Raw genomic sequence first — 20247 nt, 5'->3', positions numbered from 1 at the left:
AAAAAAACTTTTTGACTTAAACTCGGATGAGAAGTAGCCCAATTTGGCTATTACTGAAGCGAAAGCGGTAAATGGCTCATTCAGCAAAAAAGCCGGGATCCGGGGTATGTAGTAGCGAAACGGCACTTAAATTCCCATTGGCTGTGACGCCATGGCACGAGTGCTCCTTGACGGAGCAGAGCGGCCGATAGTGTCACCCATCTTGGCAGTAGCGCACCAGGTGTTACGTGAGGGTAGGGGGCGTCGCCGCGACGACAAATCACCGTCACTTTCGCTCTCGTAAGCCCGAGTTTTCCGCGTGTTCCTTATCCACGCAAGCTCTCACCTACTTTCTAACTGCGCTTCGGTAAGGCCAAATCAAAACGCGCCAAGCGTCTCAGCGCGCTCGTTTGCCCGCGAGGAGTTCAAAACTCAAAAGACCGCTCAGTGGCGTTCAATATCACATTAACGTAGGGAGCCTACATGCAACGCCGTTTTAAAACGGCGTTGCATGTTGGCTCCCTACATTAATGTATTCGCATTCACAATTCACGACAATTGCCTAGGTGTTCTCAGCTTTTAGCCCAATCCGCTAACCCTGAATCGGAGATTCATGCCAGTCGGAGACTTCCTATCCCATCTTAACACGGGTACCGACGATGTTTATGTCTCAACAACATTTCCAATCACTGCATGATGTTCTTTCAACTTGAAAAGATAGAAGTTTATTGCCTTGATCAGATGCAAAAGGTTTTCATCTATACCGCAACCCCAGAACTACATAGAGTTACCACATCAGTATACTCAATCTATCACGCACCAGTGCTACATCAGGTGTTCAAATGATTTCACCTCTCATCGATCGATGCCACGAGTTGCGCTTCTTGTTTGGTCACCATTTTTACGTGCGAGCTCGCAGCTGTAGTATGTGACTTCCCCGTACTCGGGAGAACGTGTTCGGTTTGTTTTTCATGATCTAAAAACCCCACTACGAGCCCCTAGTAGAACTTGGTTTGGGAAAATTTGTTCATGGTCGAACAGTGAGGAAAGCGGGCCTAAAAACACAGAGAGAAAGACACATAGTACACATAGTACACGCCAGCGACCTTCATGTGTACTGTGTGTCTCTCTCCCTGTGTTTTCAGGCGAAATATTAAGATCTATTTGTTTCAAGGTCGCGTTGTAAGGTACACAAAGTCACGTGACCCTTGATTTAAGTATAATCGCACAAGTTTGTGTGATTATTCGCGTGAGTGCTTTTTTTTTTTTTGCTTTTTAAGCGAAGCTTTATAGGCTCACAAGTGTCGGCGGTGGTGGTGGTGGGGGTGGTGTCACGCTGAAAAGTGTACCGATCCTGGAGATAGTGCTGAAAGGGCGCAAGCTTAATGGCACATACCAGGGGATAGAAAGAGGATATAAAGAAAGAGAGAAAGAAATGGAGAGAGATGGAGAGAAAAGAAGAGACAGAGAGATAAAATCACCACGAAGGTCAGATACACAAGTGACAAGCTTCACTTACCCCCATTTTCTCGACAGGGAAAGGGCTGGCCACTTTTTTTAATTGACATTCTTATAGCGTTGCAGCGTCTTCCCTCGAAACCGTAAGACGCATGTTCAATAGATATCACTCACATGGTACGTGAAATCGAAATCAACACTTTATTGCAATAGAAAATATTTTGAGGAGGGGTGGTCGGAACCTCTCACTTAAACTTGCTAGGAGGTGAACGTCATCATCTTGGGCAATGTCATTGGCGTGGTGCTGCCTCAGCAGAGGTTAAATTGTGCGGTGTGGTGCCCCAAGTTATATTGCGACTGTTACGACTGAGCTTGTGGCTAGGACTGAAAGCTTATATGTAGTGCTAGCTTGGAAAAAGGTGGTCTTGAGAACCTCGAAAACAGTATATATTTACACAAAGTTTATGTCTTGCTGATTTTAGTTGATCTATTTTCAAGAGCAGCACTAGGTTCAATTGTTGAACTTGTGGAAGCACGACTAGGCGATTCCGCAACCCTGAACGGAAATATCGGCTAACACACCACCCTCAAAACGGTTCCTTCTCACACTATTGCCATATTTGACTGTTTAAAACAGTTTGACATGGTTAAACATACCTCTTCGTGCACAGCCTTCTTATGCACCGATAAGAAAATGGTGTTTTGCCTGAAGTTCCCTAAATTTTCACGTTTAGGTTTGTCAAGGTTGTGCCGCGCCACGCGCGTTCGTTATTTTTTTCTGTCATCTTACCAGTAGAACATTTTTCGCGTTGCTCCCACATTCAAGAATCCTGAGTAGTGCTTGAAGTTAGGTTGCTCAGCCAGACCCGGAAGGAAAAGAATTTCGTCCTCAGGTGGTCCTTGCGGGTACACCACCGAGGCTGTTACAAAAGCAGTGCAAGCCAGTGTCCAGAGTCTCATTGCTGAAAAAAAAAAAGGTTTGGCAAGAACAAATGATAAAAATAATACGTTCATATAACTACCGTTTCAGTCGCGCACAACCATGACTGTACACTATGGTTAAACTATAAACCGCAATTGTAAACTATAGATCATGTCGATTCAGAAGTGACGTCGAATCGTACGATTCTACGAAGCTTGATTCTCCGCGCTATACTTTCGACGATTCATGTTATTGAAACCCAAAAACAGAAAGGCGGAGATTAAGACATTGCAAGCACTTGCTAAAAATTGTTTATTCGACGCACTGAATATACAAAATACAGACGAGAGGTATTGCATTCCATGACTCGAAAAAGCGAATTTTATTTATCGCTTGTCCAGTCTCGCTCTATCCCAGTTGTTCCCCCCTTCTGTGGCACCTTAACCCTTCTTATTACAATGCTTCGTGTAATAGCAATTTTCTCTACAAATAATGTCCGACACAGAAATGTTGTAGCGGAAACTAATTGACATGTTACAAGGCCACCTAATCACCAAATTTAAGTGGTTGTTGCAGCCCGCATCGTTTCGCTTTTCGTGAAATTTCTCTAATGTCCACATGTTTAGCAGCCGCACGCTGCGATTCAGCAAGTCTCCCTGTGCCGAATATCCGCCTGAAGCCAACACTATTTTCCTCCTTGAAATTAAGTTTGTTTGCCGCATCTTTTGGGCATTGTCTTAGGCTCCACGCAAAATGTTTTCAAAGCAATACTGCAATTATTTCACAATTGCCGTTATTCGTTAAAAATTCTTAAACATCATAAGTTTCCCATAAGGAATGGACTTGAAGATTTGCAGATATGATGGATATTGTTGACAAAAAGAAAAATTACTATGATTTTTTTACGGTTTTTCTTTTGTGTCTTTGAGATGCACATTCATGCTCTGTACAGTCGGCGTCATAGAGTTCAGAGATTGTCGGATCTCAGAAAAAAAAGTTGAATATTTCCGTAGCCTTCGTACCGAGGAATTTTAGACATTGCCACCGCAGCCATCTATCGAACTTCACCGCAATGCACCAGCGTAACCCAATGGGTATTGTTTTTAAAATTGATATTTAAGAACGCCTTCTAGATAACAACTTTCAATCAGCAACGTCGAGACTGTACGCTCTTCTACTAACGTGCGTATTTACTGCACTTATTCTTAACCTCCCTGTTGATTGTAGCAGTACGTGTGCCAATCCCGGCGAAAACACTGCTATAATGGAACAAAGCCGTTGCGTCAAAGTGCCGTAAATAATCAAAGGGCCAATGTCCGACATTGCTGGACGTGGGCACGCAGATATTCGTATTTGCAGCCTGCATGTACTTATATCTACCACTTTTCAAATATTTTTAGATGGTGTTGTTCCGCCTGTCTAGGCGTACTTAAAGAGGAGACGGACGTACTTGCGCGTCAAAGCGCAATGTCTAAGTCGCTAATAAAAAAAAATAACTCATTACTTTTTTATTATTTACTTTATGGCTCATGCTGCTGTTGCAATATTTAAGCAGCAGGTTGTAGTGAAGTCATCGTATTTGCTTAGCACAAATGCTAAGTTTAGCACTAATTTAGAGATACCCGGCCCTAAATTCTGCCTTACAGTTGGCGAAACTTACTGCGTACAATCTACGGCCTCCGTCATAATACAAGACACTCCATCTTTGCCGATAGACCGTTTAACTAGGCCCGAGCAGGTGCTCTTCAAATCCATGACGTCACAGAATGCTGGTGCGGGAACTTAATCACGGCGTCTTTTCCTTTGTGCGTCTTTGCTGGCTTGTCGAGTCTCTGCTTAATGTTAATGTTTTTGTTTTTCAGTGTCTTTTTTTTGCATTGTAGAATCTCAATTTACCGTTTAAGCTCAAATATAATTTTCTCTTCGGTGTCCTGTGAAATAGCAAGAACACTCGGGCGAAGAAAACGGGCACTTACTCAACTCGTGGTTTCCCGCGACGCCCTGTAACCGTGCCGAGGCCGGCGCTCCTCCGTCGATGTTTCGATTGCAAAAATGCGCGCGCCTTATCGGCAACGACAGGAACAATTGCCCGCTTCTTTTGTTCCGCGACTGTAATCGCGATCACATTACATCTAATCTCCGCCCACAGGATACGCTCTCAGATACTATATATTCTCCGTATCAACAGCATTCACAAGGAAATGTAAATACAAATTTAGTTTTTTCATGCAGCAAGATTACCGGTTACAGTGTGTGTGTGTTATGAGTATGAGTTATGAGATTACCGGTTATGTGTGTGTGTATGTTATGAGTATGAGTTATGAGATTACCGGTTATGTGTGTGTGTTATGAGTATGAGTTATGAGATTACCGGTTGTGTGTGTGTGTGTGTGTGTGTGTGTGTGTGTGTGTGTGTGTGTGTGTGTGTGTGTGTGTGTGTGTGTGTGCGTGCGTGCGTGCGTGCGTGCGTGCGTGCGTGCGTGCGTGCGTGCGTGCGTGCGTGCGCGCTATCGCAAACACCAGAGACCGAAAGCCTTGTAAAGTAGTGGAAAACCACACACTTAGTCTAACTTTTCCGGTGCTTCCCCATCTCCGCTAGACTCTCGTGTTTGCGATAGCAGAGCCACGCATCATTTTTTCCACTGCGAGAAAGAGGACCACCGAAGCGAGCGCCCATTAACACATCCCAAGTCGCTGCATGTTGCGAAAGTTCCTGAGCACCCGCAACCCAGGATCTTCCAGTCTCCTCTGTTTCCTGGCGCTCAGGATTTCTTCGCCGCGTTCTGCGTAGTATCACGATGAATTCAACCGGCCACGTTCACGAGCCTCCGGATCTTCATTTCTTCGCCTACGCGAACTCTCGGCTTCCCTTATTCTAAACTCCGGATGGTCTCTTATGCGACGCTTGGTTTCAGCTTCCGAAGCTCTCGCTTCAGTCTTTTGGAAGCGACCAGTGTCCAGTTCTCTGGTCGAAATCTGCCGAGCCTCTGCCAGAGGCATCGGCTGCAGTCACGGACACAGGGCGCGTTCGGTGCGAACGCAGGGAAACGCGGTCAGCGTCGGCAGCAGCTCTACGCGTCCCACTACCACCTGCCTCACTCCTCCTCTCCACCTCGCATCCGCTATGCAGTGCGATATGCTCTGCTTTCACTCTCACTCAGCTCTCTCTCCGCCAGCTCGGCGAAGCTGCGGACGACGGAATGATCATTATAGCGAGGTTCTAACAGCTCCGCTGTAATAAGGGAGGTGTTTGTGCGTAGTTGGTCTGCGAAAGGTGCAAGCACCTATCCGTGGCTTTGCTCCACTGGTAGCAGTGCGATACTTGACTGTTTTCCACCTTCATAGGCAACTCCGCTCAGCGAATCGTGTTGTAGTACATCACATATAGCATCTCACAATATGCAGGTAGTAACGTCTGTCGTGCTTTCAGAAGCTAAATACGGGTATTCTGCACAGATAGAACGAGGCTAACGCTGTAAATTTACCTGATCACTGTGTCTTGGGATAAAAGCAAATGAGAGTTCCGTTTGAGAGTCGGGGTGCGCCTTTCTTTTATTGCGATAGCAATTATATGGACACTCAAAAGCAGATTTCTGCCGTCGGCGTCGCCGTCGCCGTCGCCGTGAGGTTCCAGATGACGTCAATGGAGATGAAATCGTCGCCGATGATGATAAGTGGTTCTTGAGGGAAAGGGAAAGGTTGGCGCTATCTTCTGCAGCCCTTGAGGGAGCACGGCTCAGCGCCAAGCGTCGCCGCGCGCCGAACACTGTATGTGCGAGTGAAAGGGTGCGAGGGGCGCGCGCTTTCACGGGGAGTGAACGCACGGCGGAGAACAAACGCGCGTTCTGCGCCGTGCTCGCTTAAGGGCTGCAGAAGTAGGCGTCTCTTTCCTCCTTTACAATCACCATATATGTAGAGCAAACGCGCCTTCTTCCGACGCGCGAGAGGCCGTGGGGGGGGGGGGGGGGGGGAGGGAAGGGAGGTGACGTTTAGCTGTGGCACCAAGTGCCTATTTATATCGGAGGCTCCGGCAACAGTCACCAACGCCGTACGCATTTTGAGCGAACGCGGGCAAAACGCCGACGGCGTCGACAACAGTTCTGCGTGTTGCCGATGCTGCTGCATGTCCAAGTTTATACAGCTGATAAAGCTAATATCATTACTCCGTATAGCTCTCTGCAAATTTGCTATCGCAATTGATGCTTCGCCTTTCAGGTGAAACTGCGACAACTTTTTTGTAGTTAGCCGACACATGTGATAAGGTCGTCTGCGTTCAATGACTGGCCCTTGTTCATGCTCGCAGTACGCAGTGTTCGAAGTAGGATACAGGCTTGCGAACACGTTAGACAACTGCCGCTCGTAGAAATTAAACCCCAGTGAAGCGCCAGAAGTTAATATTAAGCAATCGGACCAAGTTGAGTTTCTTCCAACCAGTTTCCAAAATTTATCGAGAGTTTTATTTTGGGCAAAGTCCCTTGTATTAGTGTAAATACATGACTTCGAAATCAATTCAACCAGTTGTAATGAAATTTCACTGTCTTCCCAGTGTCGGAAAGCAGACTAACGGCGCTGTACGCAAGTCGAATGCTCCAAAGCTGGAACGAGCGCTGTTTGCTGTTGCTTCTAAATTTCTTGCGAGCAAATAAACTGACGACTGCACGCGTTAAATGAGAAAACAGCATATTCTGCTTGCACTGGCCAACTAAAGCAGACAAATGAAAACGACATGTCGCCTCGCGGCATAACATGTGTCATGACCAGCTTCAAGTCTTGCGAGGTAGTTATCATTCCTACTACCGTGCCTGCAGACAAGGGACATTAGCGAGAATATTCCTGCTGCTTAAAGCATTAGCACCAGTAATGCTGGGGCAGAAAACTAAAAACGAACAAAACCAAATGAAGCTTAAGCGTACGACACTATAACTCAATAAAGTGCCTGCTTAAACAAAGCACACTCCGCGATTGGAAACGCCGGCAAGTTATTGACAATAAATATAACGAAAGTAATTCTCTACTCGCCGGGAAGAAAAAACGTTGGCCCGAATGACGTGTTTCGAACAAACCGGTGTACTATCAGTCGCCTTATCACGCGATAGCATTAAGGGCCCTGTGTCGCCGAAAATCCGGCGTTGGTGTCGGTATCGGTATCGGCGTTTATTCCCCTTTTGCAGTATTTCTAACGCTCATACAGCGACTCGCCGCCGTTTCTTCCTTGCAAAAATATTATCCAGATGCCGCTTGACTCCTCGGCAGCCGCATTCGGAGGCGACGTTGGTGAAAAAATAAAGCTGCAGTTGCCGGAAAGCCTGATAAGCAGCCAGGGATCTTTGAATACTATCGCGTCCCACTCTTAAAGGCGAGGCTTAAGCGTCCTCCATTTTTCTCCCAATGCGGAAGTTTATTTTCCAACTATCCGATGCGAGTCGTCTGCTGATTTCGGAAAAGATGAAACCATACATTGCTGCCCTTTCCGCCGTAATGACACGCATATTAACGCCATCTAGACGATTTGGGAAATACGACATTCAGCTCATGCCGTGATAGGAGATTGAAGATTGAACCTGGATCGGCTGTTTCTCGGCGCAACCGCTAGCGTGGCGAGCGTTTCTTGGAGTCGCGAATATCGTCACAGCACGACGGTGGTGGCACCAATGGCGTCTTGAGAGTCCCTGTGATTGCTATCACATCAAACAATTATGTAGACAACACCCGCATATCGTTCTTGTGAACGGTTTATAAAAGCGTTACGTATACGGTATGTGGAATGCGCTGGTATTTTTACTTACAAACTATGGGCACAATGAAAGACGGGCAGCGAATTCCCTCAGCGATCACTGTGGGCCTGCGGAGCAAGCGGAAGTTTTATTCAGCATTAAAATGCGTTGAATCGCAAGACACGACGTGGCCGACGTTGCGTAAAGGTGCTACACTGCCACATTACGATGCGAGACACGCAGCGAATTTCGGCGGCGAACGCGTCCCGTGATCTTCATCGTCATCTATAAGATGCCCGCTCACTTTTTATGAGTAAATAAATTGCTGCTCTTTTGTTTCGGTGAAACCTTTACTGCTAAAGCTTCACTGAATGATTTCACAATTCATTACATTAGGGCACAGCTCCCAGATGCCGTATCGAACCTGAGTAGTGAAGTCATACCCATTTAACGCAACTTCACTGTTCAGTGCCAGTTTTGAGAAATACGTCCCGCAATTTCCGTCGTGAAATGTGTTTATGCTCTTGTCCATAATTACCAGTACCACATTCTCTTACAGAGCTGTGTAGTCTGTAGACTGCGCCTATCGCGCACTTGCCCTAACATGAATTACAAACCTAATTAGTAGGTCTTCATTCATTTACTGTCTTCATGTTTCGAGTTGTCGTTGTAGTAACGCCCGTCTTTTTGAATAATTCAGCTCATATGACAAAATCGTACTATATATGGCACAGTATACTTTCATTAAGTGTTCGCACCAAAAAAAAACCACCATATTGTACAATAAAAAGTAGATATCAAAACGCTGACTTCAGATCATTTGTCGAACTTAGGCACCCCGGTAAGGCCGAATAGCAGGTGGAGATGAAAATGCATCAGCTAGACGGCAGTCTCTCGAAGATTCAGTGCTCCTGTCATTTCACTGCTCCTGCCACCAACAGTGTGGACGGTTTTCTTTGTTTCTTTAAGAATAACGATCTGAACGATCTCCGCCGTCAATTATCAATTCTAACGACTCGCCAACGTTCCAAAAATGTTGACTCTCGTAAACGGTAAAAAATCCAGTGATCAAGTCATACGCTGGTTAGCATTCATCGTAGAACACTGCCGTAGTGAATGATGACTGGTAGTGTCTTAAAAGTCTGCATTCAAACTTAACAATTTTTTAGAGTAGTGTGTTATTACAGTTGCAGAAAAAGAAAATGAAAGCCACATACTTCGTACAGAAGATAACCGTTGCTGTAGTAATGAAATGGGGCACCAAGGACAGGAAACTGTATTGTAGGGGGCGATAGAGAATTGGGTGCAGTGATAAGACTAGAATATTGACAGGCATGGGGTGGGTTAGGCTGGCATAGGGCATGGGCAATTAAAGATCTCTGGGCTCGCGCCTTCGTCACGCACTGCACTTAACAGAGGCCGATGGTGATTGTGACCATCATCGTAGAGCACCGCTTTCAAAGTGACGCCTGACACGTGTTGCAAACACAACCTTTACTGAGTGGCACGTCTGTGCAGACTTTTTCACTGCCGGAAGTTCGCGTACATCTCGAATGACTCGAGGTAGGCCACAGCAACGTCGTAGCAGAACTTGTACTGGTCCTGAAAAAAGAAAGACATGCCAGTGACGCCCTTGACTTGTTTTCACAATCGCATATTCGGATTACTCAATCTCGCCACTTCGAACCGATAGTGACTATGCGGCGTAAAAGAAGCCCGAAAATGGTTGGGACAGTAGTCGTATTCGCCAAGCTGTTTATAAGCAACAACTGCTCGAAAGGAAGGCCAAGGGCGCTGGCCATTTGTAACAGTGTGATCAGAACAAATGCGGAGTCTTTTATGAAGGCGAATATACGAACAAGCGGTATCACTTCTTCTGTTGATGAAGTGCTTTATGCCTATCCTCCGTTTTAGTTCCCAGTTTCCATGTAACTATCTATTCCACTGAGAGATAGCGTGTGTGCAATATTATTATAACTGTGTTCAATATTAATTATCCTCTGCCATGTTTGTATTGTTCTTGTAGATGCGAGTATGGCTGCTCTCGTCTTTATGGTTATACTTCATGCCCACGTGATGTGCGTAATCAATACCATGAAGAAAACACATACTTCAGCAAGAAAAAGAAGTTAGCCGGACACTCTTTCATCGCTAATCATATTATCGCGTACTTTGCGTATTTCATATTTCGTCGCCGGCAATAAGTGACCGTTTCGTACAACTGCTATTGTTATTTATCCTTAAGGTTTGTAACTGTTTAAGGGGTACTGTCAGTACCGTGAACGGTGTATAGGACGAGCCAATAAGCTATGGTGCTAGTTCTCCGCAGTGGGCACCTAACGCCGTTTGCCCATTTCGCAGCAAAATGAGGCTGCTAGAAGTTGGGCGTTAGCTTTAAGGCAGTCCTCAGCTGGTTTTACTTTTACAGCAGCACACACGTGCAGGCAGTGTCCACTTAGGGAGGTGGCGACTAAGCGCTCCAAACGGTTCCATAGCAGATACGCAGAAAGGCGTATCGCGCCTTCTGAGCAAGTTACATCGAAGTAATTTTATGGAAAGTAAGATAGAATGGGCTTTAGCTACGAAAGGTGCGCTGAAAAGGGAACCACGCGACTCCGCGTTTCGACAACTACACCTCTTTTTACCGCTGCTTCTGCTGTGAGAATTGTTCCATGCTTCCACCCGCGTCTATGAGTTCCAGTGTCAATGTCGGCTTTCTTCGCTCGCAACATCACACGTCCTCCCGACACTTGTGCAAAACACAGATACGCAGGGCCATCTAGTACCATTCACAAACTGCTGATGGATGCGGGTATGACATCCAACACGCCTATCTCAATTGTCTGCTGGCCATTTTGAAAGCATTGTGACTGTATGAATGTTTTTATTGTACATAACTGTATAGGTGTCTTTATTGTGTTTGTGCGGACGCGTTTCCATGAATTCGTTTCTATTCTCATTAACTTATCAACCCTTTCCTCCTGCCCCCTTTTGCTGTGCAGAGCAGCCGATCGAACGGCGACTCTGGATTTGTTTTCTACCTTTCATCTGACATTTTCTTTCTCGCTGTACTGCCTGCCCGGCAACAACGTAGGCCGGAGAAATGTGATTGACTGATTGATTGTTTGATTGATTGAGTCTAATGTCTCATAGAAACACCGGTGGTCTCATGGGCGCTATAAGAGGGGACTTTGGACTATCGAAAATTTGTCGGATGTTTACTGTGCTGACCGTATGTGACAGTGGCGGCGGCCCGCTGTGGAACTTTCAACGCCGTGCTAAGCAGCGGAATTTCATAGCCACTAAGCCACTGGATTTGGTCATGTGGAATATTATACAGGCAACGGAACAATGTCCGCGGCAAACGCCTTACGCTGTCCAGGATGAACTGCGGCCGGTTTTCTCGGACAATCCTCGTTGCGTAGAACACGTCCACCTCCTGCTCACACTTCAGCTTCTCCAGGACAAGCAAGCAGCTGCAGAACAGTCCGCTGGCGACGCAGCCATTCCTGCGTAGCGATAGCATGTAGCAGTAGTTTCACGATGTGTGCGATCTAAGCACGCGGCAAATCTTAACCCTGAGTTGATCTAGGATAGGTACTTGCAATATTAAGCGGGGAGCAGTAAATCTAAGATATATGTGACGGAACAGCTGCAATCTTGGCTGGGGAGCTTACTGTGATCAGCTATACGGGTGTAAGGTGTGCGGAGTTGATTACCGGTGTTACATCGATGACTGTTTCAGACTATATTAGGTACACAATATTTGATACAAGATAATATTCTTTGCCAACCAAACTTGTCGCGACATCAAACTTTATGCGATGATCTTCAATAAGATTATTAACAACACTTCACTAATAAAGATATAGTTAATTACGACAGTGGGCATGTTATTGCAGAGATGAAGACAGCCAGTACTGTATGCTTAACACATTGCTATAGTAATTGTGCACAGTTGTCCCAGGTAACATTACTTTATTGTGAAAAAACGCAGTTAAGGAGCAATGTTAGCTAGAACAGCAGTTCATTTCAACTCACTTTGTCCGTGTGTTTCTCGAGTGTGGTGCTAGGCACAAAGGCTTTAGCAAAAGGTTGTCTCGTGCAATGTGTAGCTTCGCTTCTGTATTACAGATGACCGTGACTGTAGCTAGAGAAGTTTTTTAAACCAGCATTGACAATGATATCGCCAGATCTCACGTCTGCTGAGGCTATCAAGCTTCTCCAGAAAACTTTTTCGTCTTAGGTTTCCTCTTATAATATTGTAGAGCCGTCGAAAAAACACCGGCTATAATGGCACCTATAGTACAGTCTGTCTCAAAAAAAAAAAAAAAGTAATAATCTCAACAGCCGTTCCCAATAACCGCCGACATTGCTCTTGTTTTTGTTTTTTGTTTTTGTTTTTTTGTGGCGAGCTGTATGCGTGGTATTCTGTTTTGGAATTACGCTTGTTCATTATAATTTAAGATAGAAAATTGTGAACTCCTGCTACTTGCCTGGTCAGCGCTGCTTTTCTCTCCGTTTAACGCGCACTTTCTCAATTATCCGTCGCTTTTTGATGCTTCCCTAGCTATAAACTCATTTCTTTTATCATCTTAATTTTTAATTAATTTTTGTATCACATAAGAGCGCGAGCCTTTGAAATGCATTGTGAGTGCATTTTGCCCCCCTTCCCAGCGGTTACCCAGCACTTACCCAGCGCCTGCCGGTGGTGCAAAAAGCGCCGTCCACCACGTGGTCCGAGTATTGCGTTTCAATCACTGAGAACTGTACCTACCTAAAGTCAAAGCTAATTTTACAGCAGTGATGCCCTTATCCATGGGTCTTGTTTCATATGCTATGCTTAGATTCATAATGGCTGCAGTTTGCTCCTGGATTCTGCAGCTCTATTCAAGAGATTAGCCCTTGAAGTCTGACATATCAGGCACAAGCAACTCTTGCTTTAAACCCAGCTCAGTGCTTACTTAGGCGTAATTCGCTTCCTTTTGTCCGCGTCCCTGTATACCTACTATGTTAATATACACTGCATCTATCGCCAGTACGAAGCCGCATTTAAACCATGCAAGATTAAGTATTTCTTTGTCTTTTATTCTATGCACAGCGCTACATTGGAACCCGACTTCCTGCAGAAATTGTTGCCATCTCTAACAAACATTTCGCGAAGCCTTAATTAGCTAACACCGCACATCTAGGAGCAATTATGTTGCGCTATCAAGAGACGCACGGAAATACGTTTATATTTATGATATTTCGTAGTACCACTTTCCTCTGTAATGCCATATACGCCCCTGAGGTACATAAATAAATAAACACTACGTCATCACTATGTCCTAGAAGGGACAATGTGACAATCTCTCTTACCTGCACTGTACGAGGATAATCTTGTCATCTGACTGCTGCTGCCAGCGTTCCACGTGGTCTACCAGGTCGACCATCTGTTCCGCGCTGTTCCACGTGGTGCGGTGAAAGTGCCTCACGGTTACCGCTCCTGACGATCCTGGACCCTGATGAGTAATCATTGACGCATACAATAATGCGACTGTGTAAAAAAACATTCCGCAAGTACACCAAGCGCCAGTGCGTTCTCCCTAATGAGGTAACCATCCTCGAGGCGTTGAATTCTGAACTGGCACACATATAAGTACAGGCGACAGCTAATGTGCACTTCAATTTCGCATACAGTGGGTCTCTAACTTGCATGGTGACAGCTGCGGTAGCGTCGTGCCGCGCAAACCCGTACAGCTCTTGTGAAATGTGAAAGCTGCACTGCGTGCAGCTCTCATGTGCCATGTAGCCTTGGCAGGTGTGATCTGGCACGTCTACACCGTGTTCATTTAAACGAAGCCATTACAAAATGATTCCCGTTTGAAGTTAAATGGAAGATATCTCCACTGTACCTTGCGTGCAACGTACGGGTCGACGTAGTTCACTAAACCTGCTGTCACAGCCAAATCATATTAGAAAGAACAGGGACCATATAACGTAAGACTATTCCATTCTGATTCTAATCTGTTGAAGTCAAATTTAACCACTGACGCTAGCATCGGGCGATGACTCGCAGTGTTATTTGAAGAGCCCAATCAAACGCTCTCCTCGTTTATAGGAAGTCACTTTTGTTTGCTGTAAAAGCGAATAGCATATTGCCTGCCATGAAAGGTTTTTTTTTAATCAAAATGGCTGATAAGAGATGAGGAGCGCGCAGAAGTGTAGGATAACCGTGTAAGGAGAATGGCGCCAGCGTCTTCGATTGGCCTTCTTCTCCTTGCTTAGCTTACAGTCGTTGATCAAAAATCGTGGTGGCATGTAATGGGGAGTTAAATAAGCCGCTATACCGGGTCCTCAGCGAAGACGATTTGGCAACGGGACGTCTTATACGTGCTGAATGTACTGAACAACGTTATACTGCCACACAAAAATTTTAATTATACGCAAGAAAAAATTAGCGCCGGCAGCTCCGAGTGGCTATTGCCAGAGCGATCGGCAGGCTGTCATCTTCTATTCCTCTCGGAACGGGGCAGTCTCCGGCTATTCCGAAAGAAATTTGGTTTTGTTCGTCATATTAATGCATCTTTAGTGCGTACATGTTACTTTGAAGGGGTGAATTCACGCGGTTTTCTGACGTCATGTGACAGAAAGGCAAAGAGGGTACAGCCCGTACAATGTTGACCAATGGCGGTAGACTAATGGCAAAAAAGGCGTAGAACCGGAAAGAATATTTTTCTATTGTATGGCCTAATTATGCGTAATCAGTGTGCATACGTCATATCTTTCGCAGTTTTAGTGGCATCGCGTGACAGACACGTGAAATGGGCATGACCCAAATGCTCTTCCCCGATCATCAAGAGCTAACCGCAGAAATAGAATAAAAACAGATTGGAATATCTTTACGTTGCAGCGCCCCAAGTTGAATGTCTGGAATCAATTTACTGCTAAAGCTTTCATGCCTTGGGTGCTACGACACGTACTTGGCCCATCGTCTGGCGATGCTTGCCCGTCCCGTTCACCCAAGGCACATTTACCCTCTGCGAGAGACACTGGACACCTTATACATCAGTGAGAGAAAGTACGTACCAAACATTTTGGAGAGCGTTTTATCTTCGGAACAACCACGTCGGCAGAATTTGCAAACGTTGTAGAGTCAGCAGCAGGCACACAGCAGCGCAAGCAGCGGATGTAGCGGGACAGAATGCTTTTGAAGAAAGGAGAAGGCGGAAAAGATATTCAGTGAGAATAGAGAGTTTTAGCGGGTCCGGTATTCCAGTATACGCAACAGCGTTTGCTTAATACCGGGTTATCGGACGCTGGTAGCGATATCTTGGGACGCTTCGTCTAACCACAGTGTCTTATGGACGTATTTTGATGTTCCACGAGTGTTCTTGTCGAAAAAAAAACAATTACAAAAAGTAGGCGTGGCTTTGCTATCACAGACACCAATGACCAGCGGAGCTGAGGGGAAGGCCTCAGCAAAGTTGTGCAAAGCTAGGTGAAGAAGAGCGTGGTTTAGCAAAGCAGGATCAAAGCTAAGCTAAAGGTTTAATGGAGTGCCTCTCGATGAGCTTCGCGATACCTCGATGCCGATGCTCGTACATTGGCGAGAAACTCGGGATGTTCATTTCTTGGCCGAAGCTTGGTCTCCGCTTCTCTTGCTCGAACACCTGCATCTTCACTTCGGCGACGATTACCTTCAACTTCCCTTGCCCTTTGCTCGGGGTTGGCCCTCCGTTAACTAGCACGCTTACGAGCTGCTTCTCTGTGGCGTTCCAATCGCGCGGCTTCTTCTTCGGGAGTTCCAGCGGTCGGCTTCGCCATTGCGCTACGTCCAGAAAGTCCAGGGCGAGAAAGAGGCCCGCTGATGTGAGAGCGCGCCTGTTACTAGGGCGTACTGGCGTCATTACTAACGTCATACCACGTACGTTCGGCGCGGCTGTGCATTGGCTCCGCTCCCGCTCAAGGGGCTTTATCCCGCTCAACTCCGCCCTGCCATCTGTGCCACCGGTCCTCCTCTCCACTCACCTTCCTCCTCCCCCCGCGCCACACTCCCTTCCCTCTCGAGAGCTTTCCCTCTCGTTATACTCTTGCCCTTCTCCTGACTTGGCTATGCTGCGAACATCGCTGCGCGCGCACCAAGCTCAACTTTAACAGCTCCGCTGTAAAAGGCAACGCGTCCACAATAGCACCGCTGTCGAAACTTCACACCGGCAGGAGATACACTTGGTAACTGCAATAATAGCTCGGGGTTTGTCTGGTTATGCTCTGTGCTACCAGGTGGCCCCACCAATCCGACCGCTCGTGTTTACGCCTCCGCGAACCCGGTAATCCGCAAGTGATATCGGAATACCGGACACGTTAAAATTCTCTAGTGACGAGAATGCCTGCACGTGCTATGCCTGAACAGCAGCAGCAAGCAGCGAGAGCGGCGTGCGAATAATGGACGGTACATGCTGCATAGAGAAATTGCAAAGTCAAAGCGAATTGTGGCAGCAGACAAATGCTATCTCACCGTGTGGCTTTGTATTCATTGCTAAGGAGCTGCTGAAATCCTATAAACCCCGACACTGCACTTTTGCAGCACACACACACACGAAGCACGACCCATATTCAAAGTGAAGCAATCGAAGTAAGGAAGACTTTGTCTTGCGCTGGTGCCTTTCAACCGTGCAAATGGTAACACTCAAAACTGTTCGAAAAGTGCTCTCGCGAGTTCCCCCCCCCCCCCTCGTTTCGGTGCCATTACGTGAACAAGGCTAGCGTGAGCCATCGGCTGAGAACTCTTCGAGAAATTTTGAGCGCTTCTGTCAAGCCCGCTGACAAGGCGCCATTATTCTTTCCCGCATTGATATAGCCTAAAATGGTTATACCGTTTGTCCCAGCTAACGTTAGCCAAGCTGTTCAAAGACAATAAATTTAAAAACCCGGTGCCAAATACAATTACAAGACCTCTGACAACCGAACACCGTACGTCTTGTAATTATAACTTCCAACGGGTTTTCAAACTTTTTTTTTCTTTGAACAGCTTAGCTAGATTTACCTGGGACACTCTATATTAAGTCGTATTTTAGATTCATGGGCGCCGGAACCTTTGGTTGTCGCACGAAATGTTTCCATTTTTTTTTCCTTTCTGACGTCAAATTAACATGGTCGTCAATGTATCCTGCAAGTATTTTCATGCATATGAATCCACTGTAACGTTATGCATTTGGTTGTTACACTTGCATAACGGCAGCGTTAAAGGTCCAAGATGGCGGAATGCGGCATACTCCGAAAAATAGTCTGTATCACGGAATATGACAAATCAGTTTTGCAGAATTCCGCAAGGTGGAGGAGGTATCATGAAAGAGATAAATTGTCAGCCCGGACCAGAACGCATTTTTCCTCAATTACAAAGCGTTCTTTCTGAGAAGCCGGTATGGATTTGCATTGTTGCTTCGTGCTATATGCGAGTACATTCGGGTGGATGACAACTTTTCCCTTTCAATCTGTATCACTTTAAACTTTCTTACTTTTTTTTTTTGCTTTGGCAACATGCTTGACCACAATTGCGCTTTATTGCGATTGATCTCACTCACATTTCAATCATGACGCATTATGATCCATCTGAACGGTATACCTTGTGCTTTGGTGTAACTTTGAAGGCTTGCACGGACATGTCGTTCACATTTCGGTTCTCCGTGCACTCGATCCTGTGATCGCCGTACCGGACCGAGCCACTTGTTGGCCAAAATTGCACCTGCGCGGCACAGAAACAAATAATGAGGGGTTGCATTTGTAGGGAACCACAGTCGAACTTAGCAAGTCCTCATGGTTGTCCCATTGGGGGTAAATACACTTGTTCAGGTGAATTACAGTGAAAATATCTTGCAGCTGCTCTTCTCCTCACGGCCATTGACCTTTAGATGATATTAACACAATGCATCATCCTTGCCGAAATTCTCCAGATTTCAGGAAGAAATTAACCAACTGAACACATTGGCAGCAAATAGAGTCCGCTGTTCGCATTTCTGTCACCGTTTTTTGGCTTCTTTCTGATTCCTCCATTTCTAGAATTTTCTAGAAGCCGTCACTATGACTATGACGTCAGCGCGAGCAGCGACAAGAGTGCCTTCCATGTTTGGCCATGGGCGACAGGAATTAGGCGAGCCTCGGTCTTTGCTTGTTACTTTCTACATTTTAATTTAGGCCATCAGATAACTTTGCGGTCGCGGGATCGAATCCCGGCCACGGCGGCCGCATTTAGACGGGGGCGAAATACGAAAACACCCGTGTACTTAGATTTAGGTGCACGTTAAAGAACCCCAGGTGTTCCGAATTTCCGGAGTCCCCCACTACGGCTTGCCTCATAATGAGATAACTTTGTTAGGTGGATGAGAAAGAAGATGACGCAAGATGGTGGTTTTGAGACGTCGAGGAGGAAGAATGGAGATTAACAGCAATGGCGACCGTATGCTTGGTGTCGTTACAAATTTCATCTATGCTTTTCACAGCGTCCTTTTCTGTTGGCTTCATGTGTTCATGCACCACCGTAGCTACCCCTGTTGTGACACCTGGAGTCTCCCATACGAACGCCGCGGCACGATGCTCTACAGCAAAGCAAGCGGGGTTTTTTTCAGTCGCGGTATTGTGGCTAGGCATACTAAATTTTGCATTCTTTAACTACCAGCAGCATTAGCTTCATGGTAAAATGTTACGGGCCATGCAGGTTCGATTTGAAGGCAACGTTAGTTTTTTTCAGCGTGTGACAGATATCATGCGAGTAGCCACGATCCTCGAATCCGAAAAAAGAAAAGCAGGATCCGAAAACGAGGCTTATATTTCTGTGAGCTGTAACACCTAAACCACCGCAAACGCTTGAAGGTGGGCCATACGCTAGATCACCCACCTCTGTCTGTTCCTGCTGGCATGATTTCAGTGCATATCCATTTCTCTACAGCTTCCAGCATGTCATACGACCTCTAGCTGCACCCAAACATGCACATTCATCTTCTCAATATTGTCTGCATCATTTTCCGTACGCTCTCTCTGCGTCCTTTCTTTTTTTTTGCCGTTTCCGTATTGTGAGAATAACTACTCCCTACTGTGTAGGGCAGTGACAGCTAGGACTTCACGAGCTGTATTTATGTCGCACATGCTGGTTTGGCAGCGGACACAGTAGAAACAGTGAGCACGCTTGTAGCTTGTCACGCGTTGTGGAAGTTAAACATGACTCAACTTTCTCGCAATCGCCAGCAATGGAACTATCTTGATATTGTATTTAAAGACATCTTCGAGCCCCGTAAGAACATTTAGCATTGGCCTTAAACGTGCGGTGCATTTTCGCCGCAATATCACTTATCAGCTGCGCCCCAATGAACACCCGCGTGCCTCCTTTGTGTAAAAGGCCCTAACACTCACCACATCAGCGTCGTCGCTAAAGACGTCCAGGGTGACGATTGTCCTTGTCCCCGACTCGATGACCAATTTCCAGAAGTCGTCGATATCCCTGCTAGACGGTGTCTGCGTCACCAGGAACTTGTCCTTTTTGTGAAAACCCTGTTTTCAAGGGAGCGCAGGACAATCGCCGACCAAACGTATCATACACTCCTATATACATATGTAATTCACAGTGGAATAAGTCGCTTGAAGCGACACCAAAATGAGCTTAGCGTCCTGCGCTCGCCTTCACATTTACGGGGGCGAAGAGGAAGTTGCAGTTGGCATTGGCCTAACTTGGAACGCGGTCATTCAAATCCACAAGACCCTGCTCCGCGTGTCCGTCCCCATCAGAGTGCCATGCGCTCACCCTAAATGCCAACTCCTGCGAGCAGTCTAGTGTATAGGTTCTTCTCCAGTAAGATTGTACGGATTCAAATTACAGCAAATCAGTGTCCATGTGCTTCGAGTTATCCATGAATTCAGTCTGACACTGCTGTCCGTTTGCCTCCCGATTAGCTGAGATAGTAGAACGACCTCCCTGAAAAGGTTTCTGTTTCGGATTCAGTCACCGATTCAGGATGAATGCTTTTTCTACTGTAGAAGCTTTCTTTCTAAGAATCTCGGGTATCTAAGAAACACGCAAGAAACCCGTTTCGTGCATCCGTCGGTACGTGGATTGTGATTTTTCTTTTCAAAGAAAGAATGACCTTGAAAGACAGCTGAGGAAAAGTAACAGGCTCCCATCATATTTAAACCCTGATTGGC

General features: G+C 46.1%; 2 protein-coding genes across 2 annotated transcripts in view; both read right to left on the bottom strand.

Moving 5' to 3' along the window:
* Window positions 1-4414, bottom strand: part of LOC119432876 (lysosomal protective protein-like) — a 30783-nt gene extending 26369 nt beyond the window's left edge. Inside the window, exons 1-2 of the mRNA XM_049658876.1 lie at window positions 4336-4414; window positions 2228-2399 (exon numbers count right to left, since the gene is read on the bottom strand). Coding sequence (XP_049514833.1) covers window positions 2228-2397 — 170 coding nt within the window. The 5' untranslated portion in view covers window positions 2398-2399; window positions 4336-4414. The remainder of the gene's footprint in view (window positions 1-2227; window positions 2400-4335) is intronic.
* Window positions 4415-9554: 5140 nt separating this feature from the next.
* The window catches only part of LOC119433883 (receptor-type tyrosine-protein phosphatase kappa), a 66493-nt gene continuing 55800 nt past the window's right edge, over window positions 9555-20247 (bottom strand). The window contains exons 27-31 of the mRNA XM_037701166.2: window positions 19462-19599; window positions 17681-17800; window positions 13435-13577; window positions 11447-11582; window positions 9555-9675 (exon numbers count right to left, since the gene is read on the bottom strand). Coding sequence (XP_037557094.2) covers window positions 9598-9675; window positions 11447-11582; window positions 13435-13577; window positions 17681-17800; window positions 19462-19599 — 615 coding nt within the window. The 3' untranslated portion in view covers window positions 9555-9597. The remainder of the gene's footprint in view (window positions 9676-11446; window positions 11583-13434; window positions 13578-17680; window positions 17801-19461; window positions 19600-20247) is intronic.

The sequence above is a fragment of the Dermacentor silvarum genome, chromosome 11 (assembly GCF_013339745.2).
Source record: "Dermacentor silvarum isolate Dsil-2018 chromosome 11, BIME_Dsil_1.4, whole genome shotgun sequence".
Lineage (NCBI taxonomy): Eukaryota > Metazoa > Arthropoda > Arachnida > Ixodida > Ixodidae > Dermacentor > Dermacentor silvarum.
Note: the sequence above shows the minus strand (reverse complement) of the source record. Positions and strands in the feature narration are given on the sequence as shown.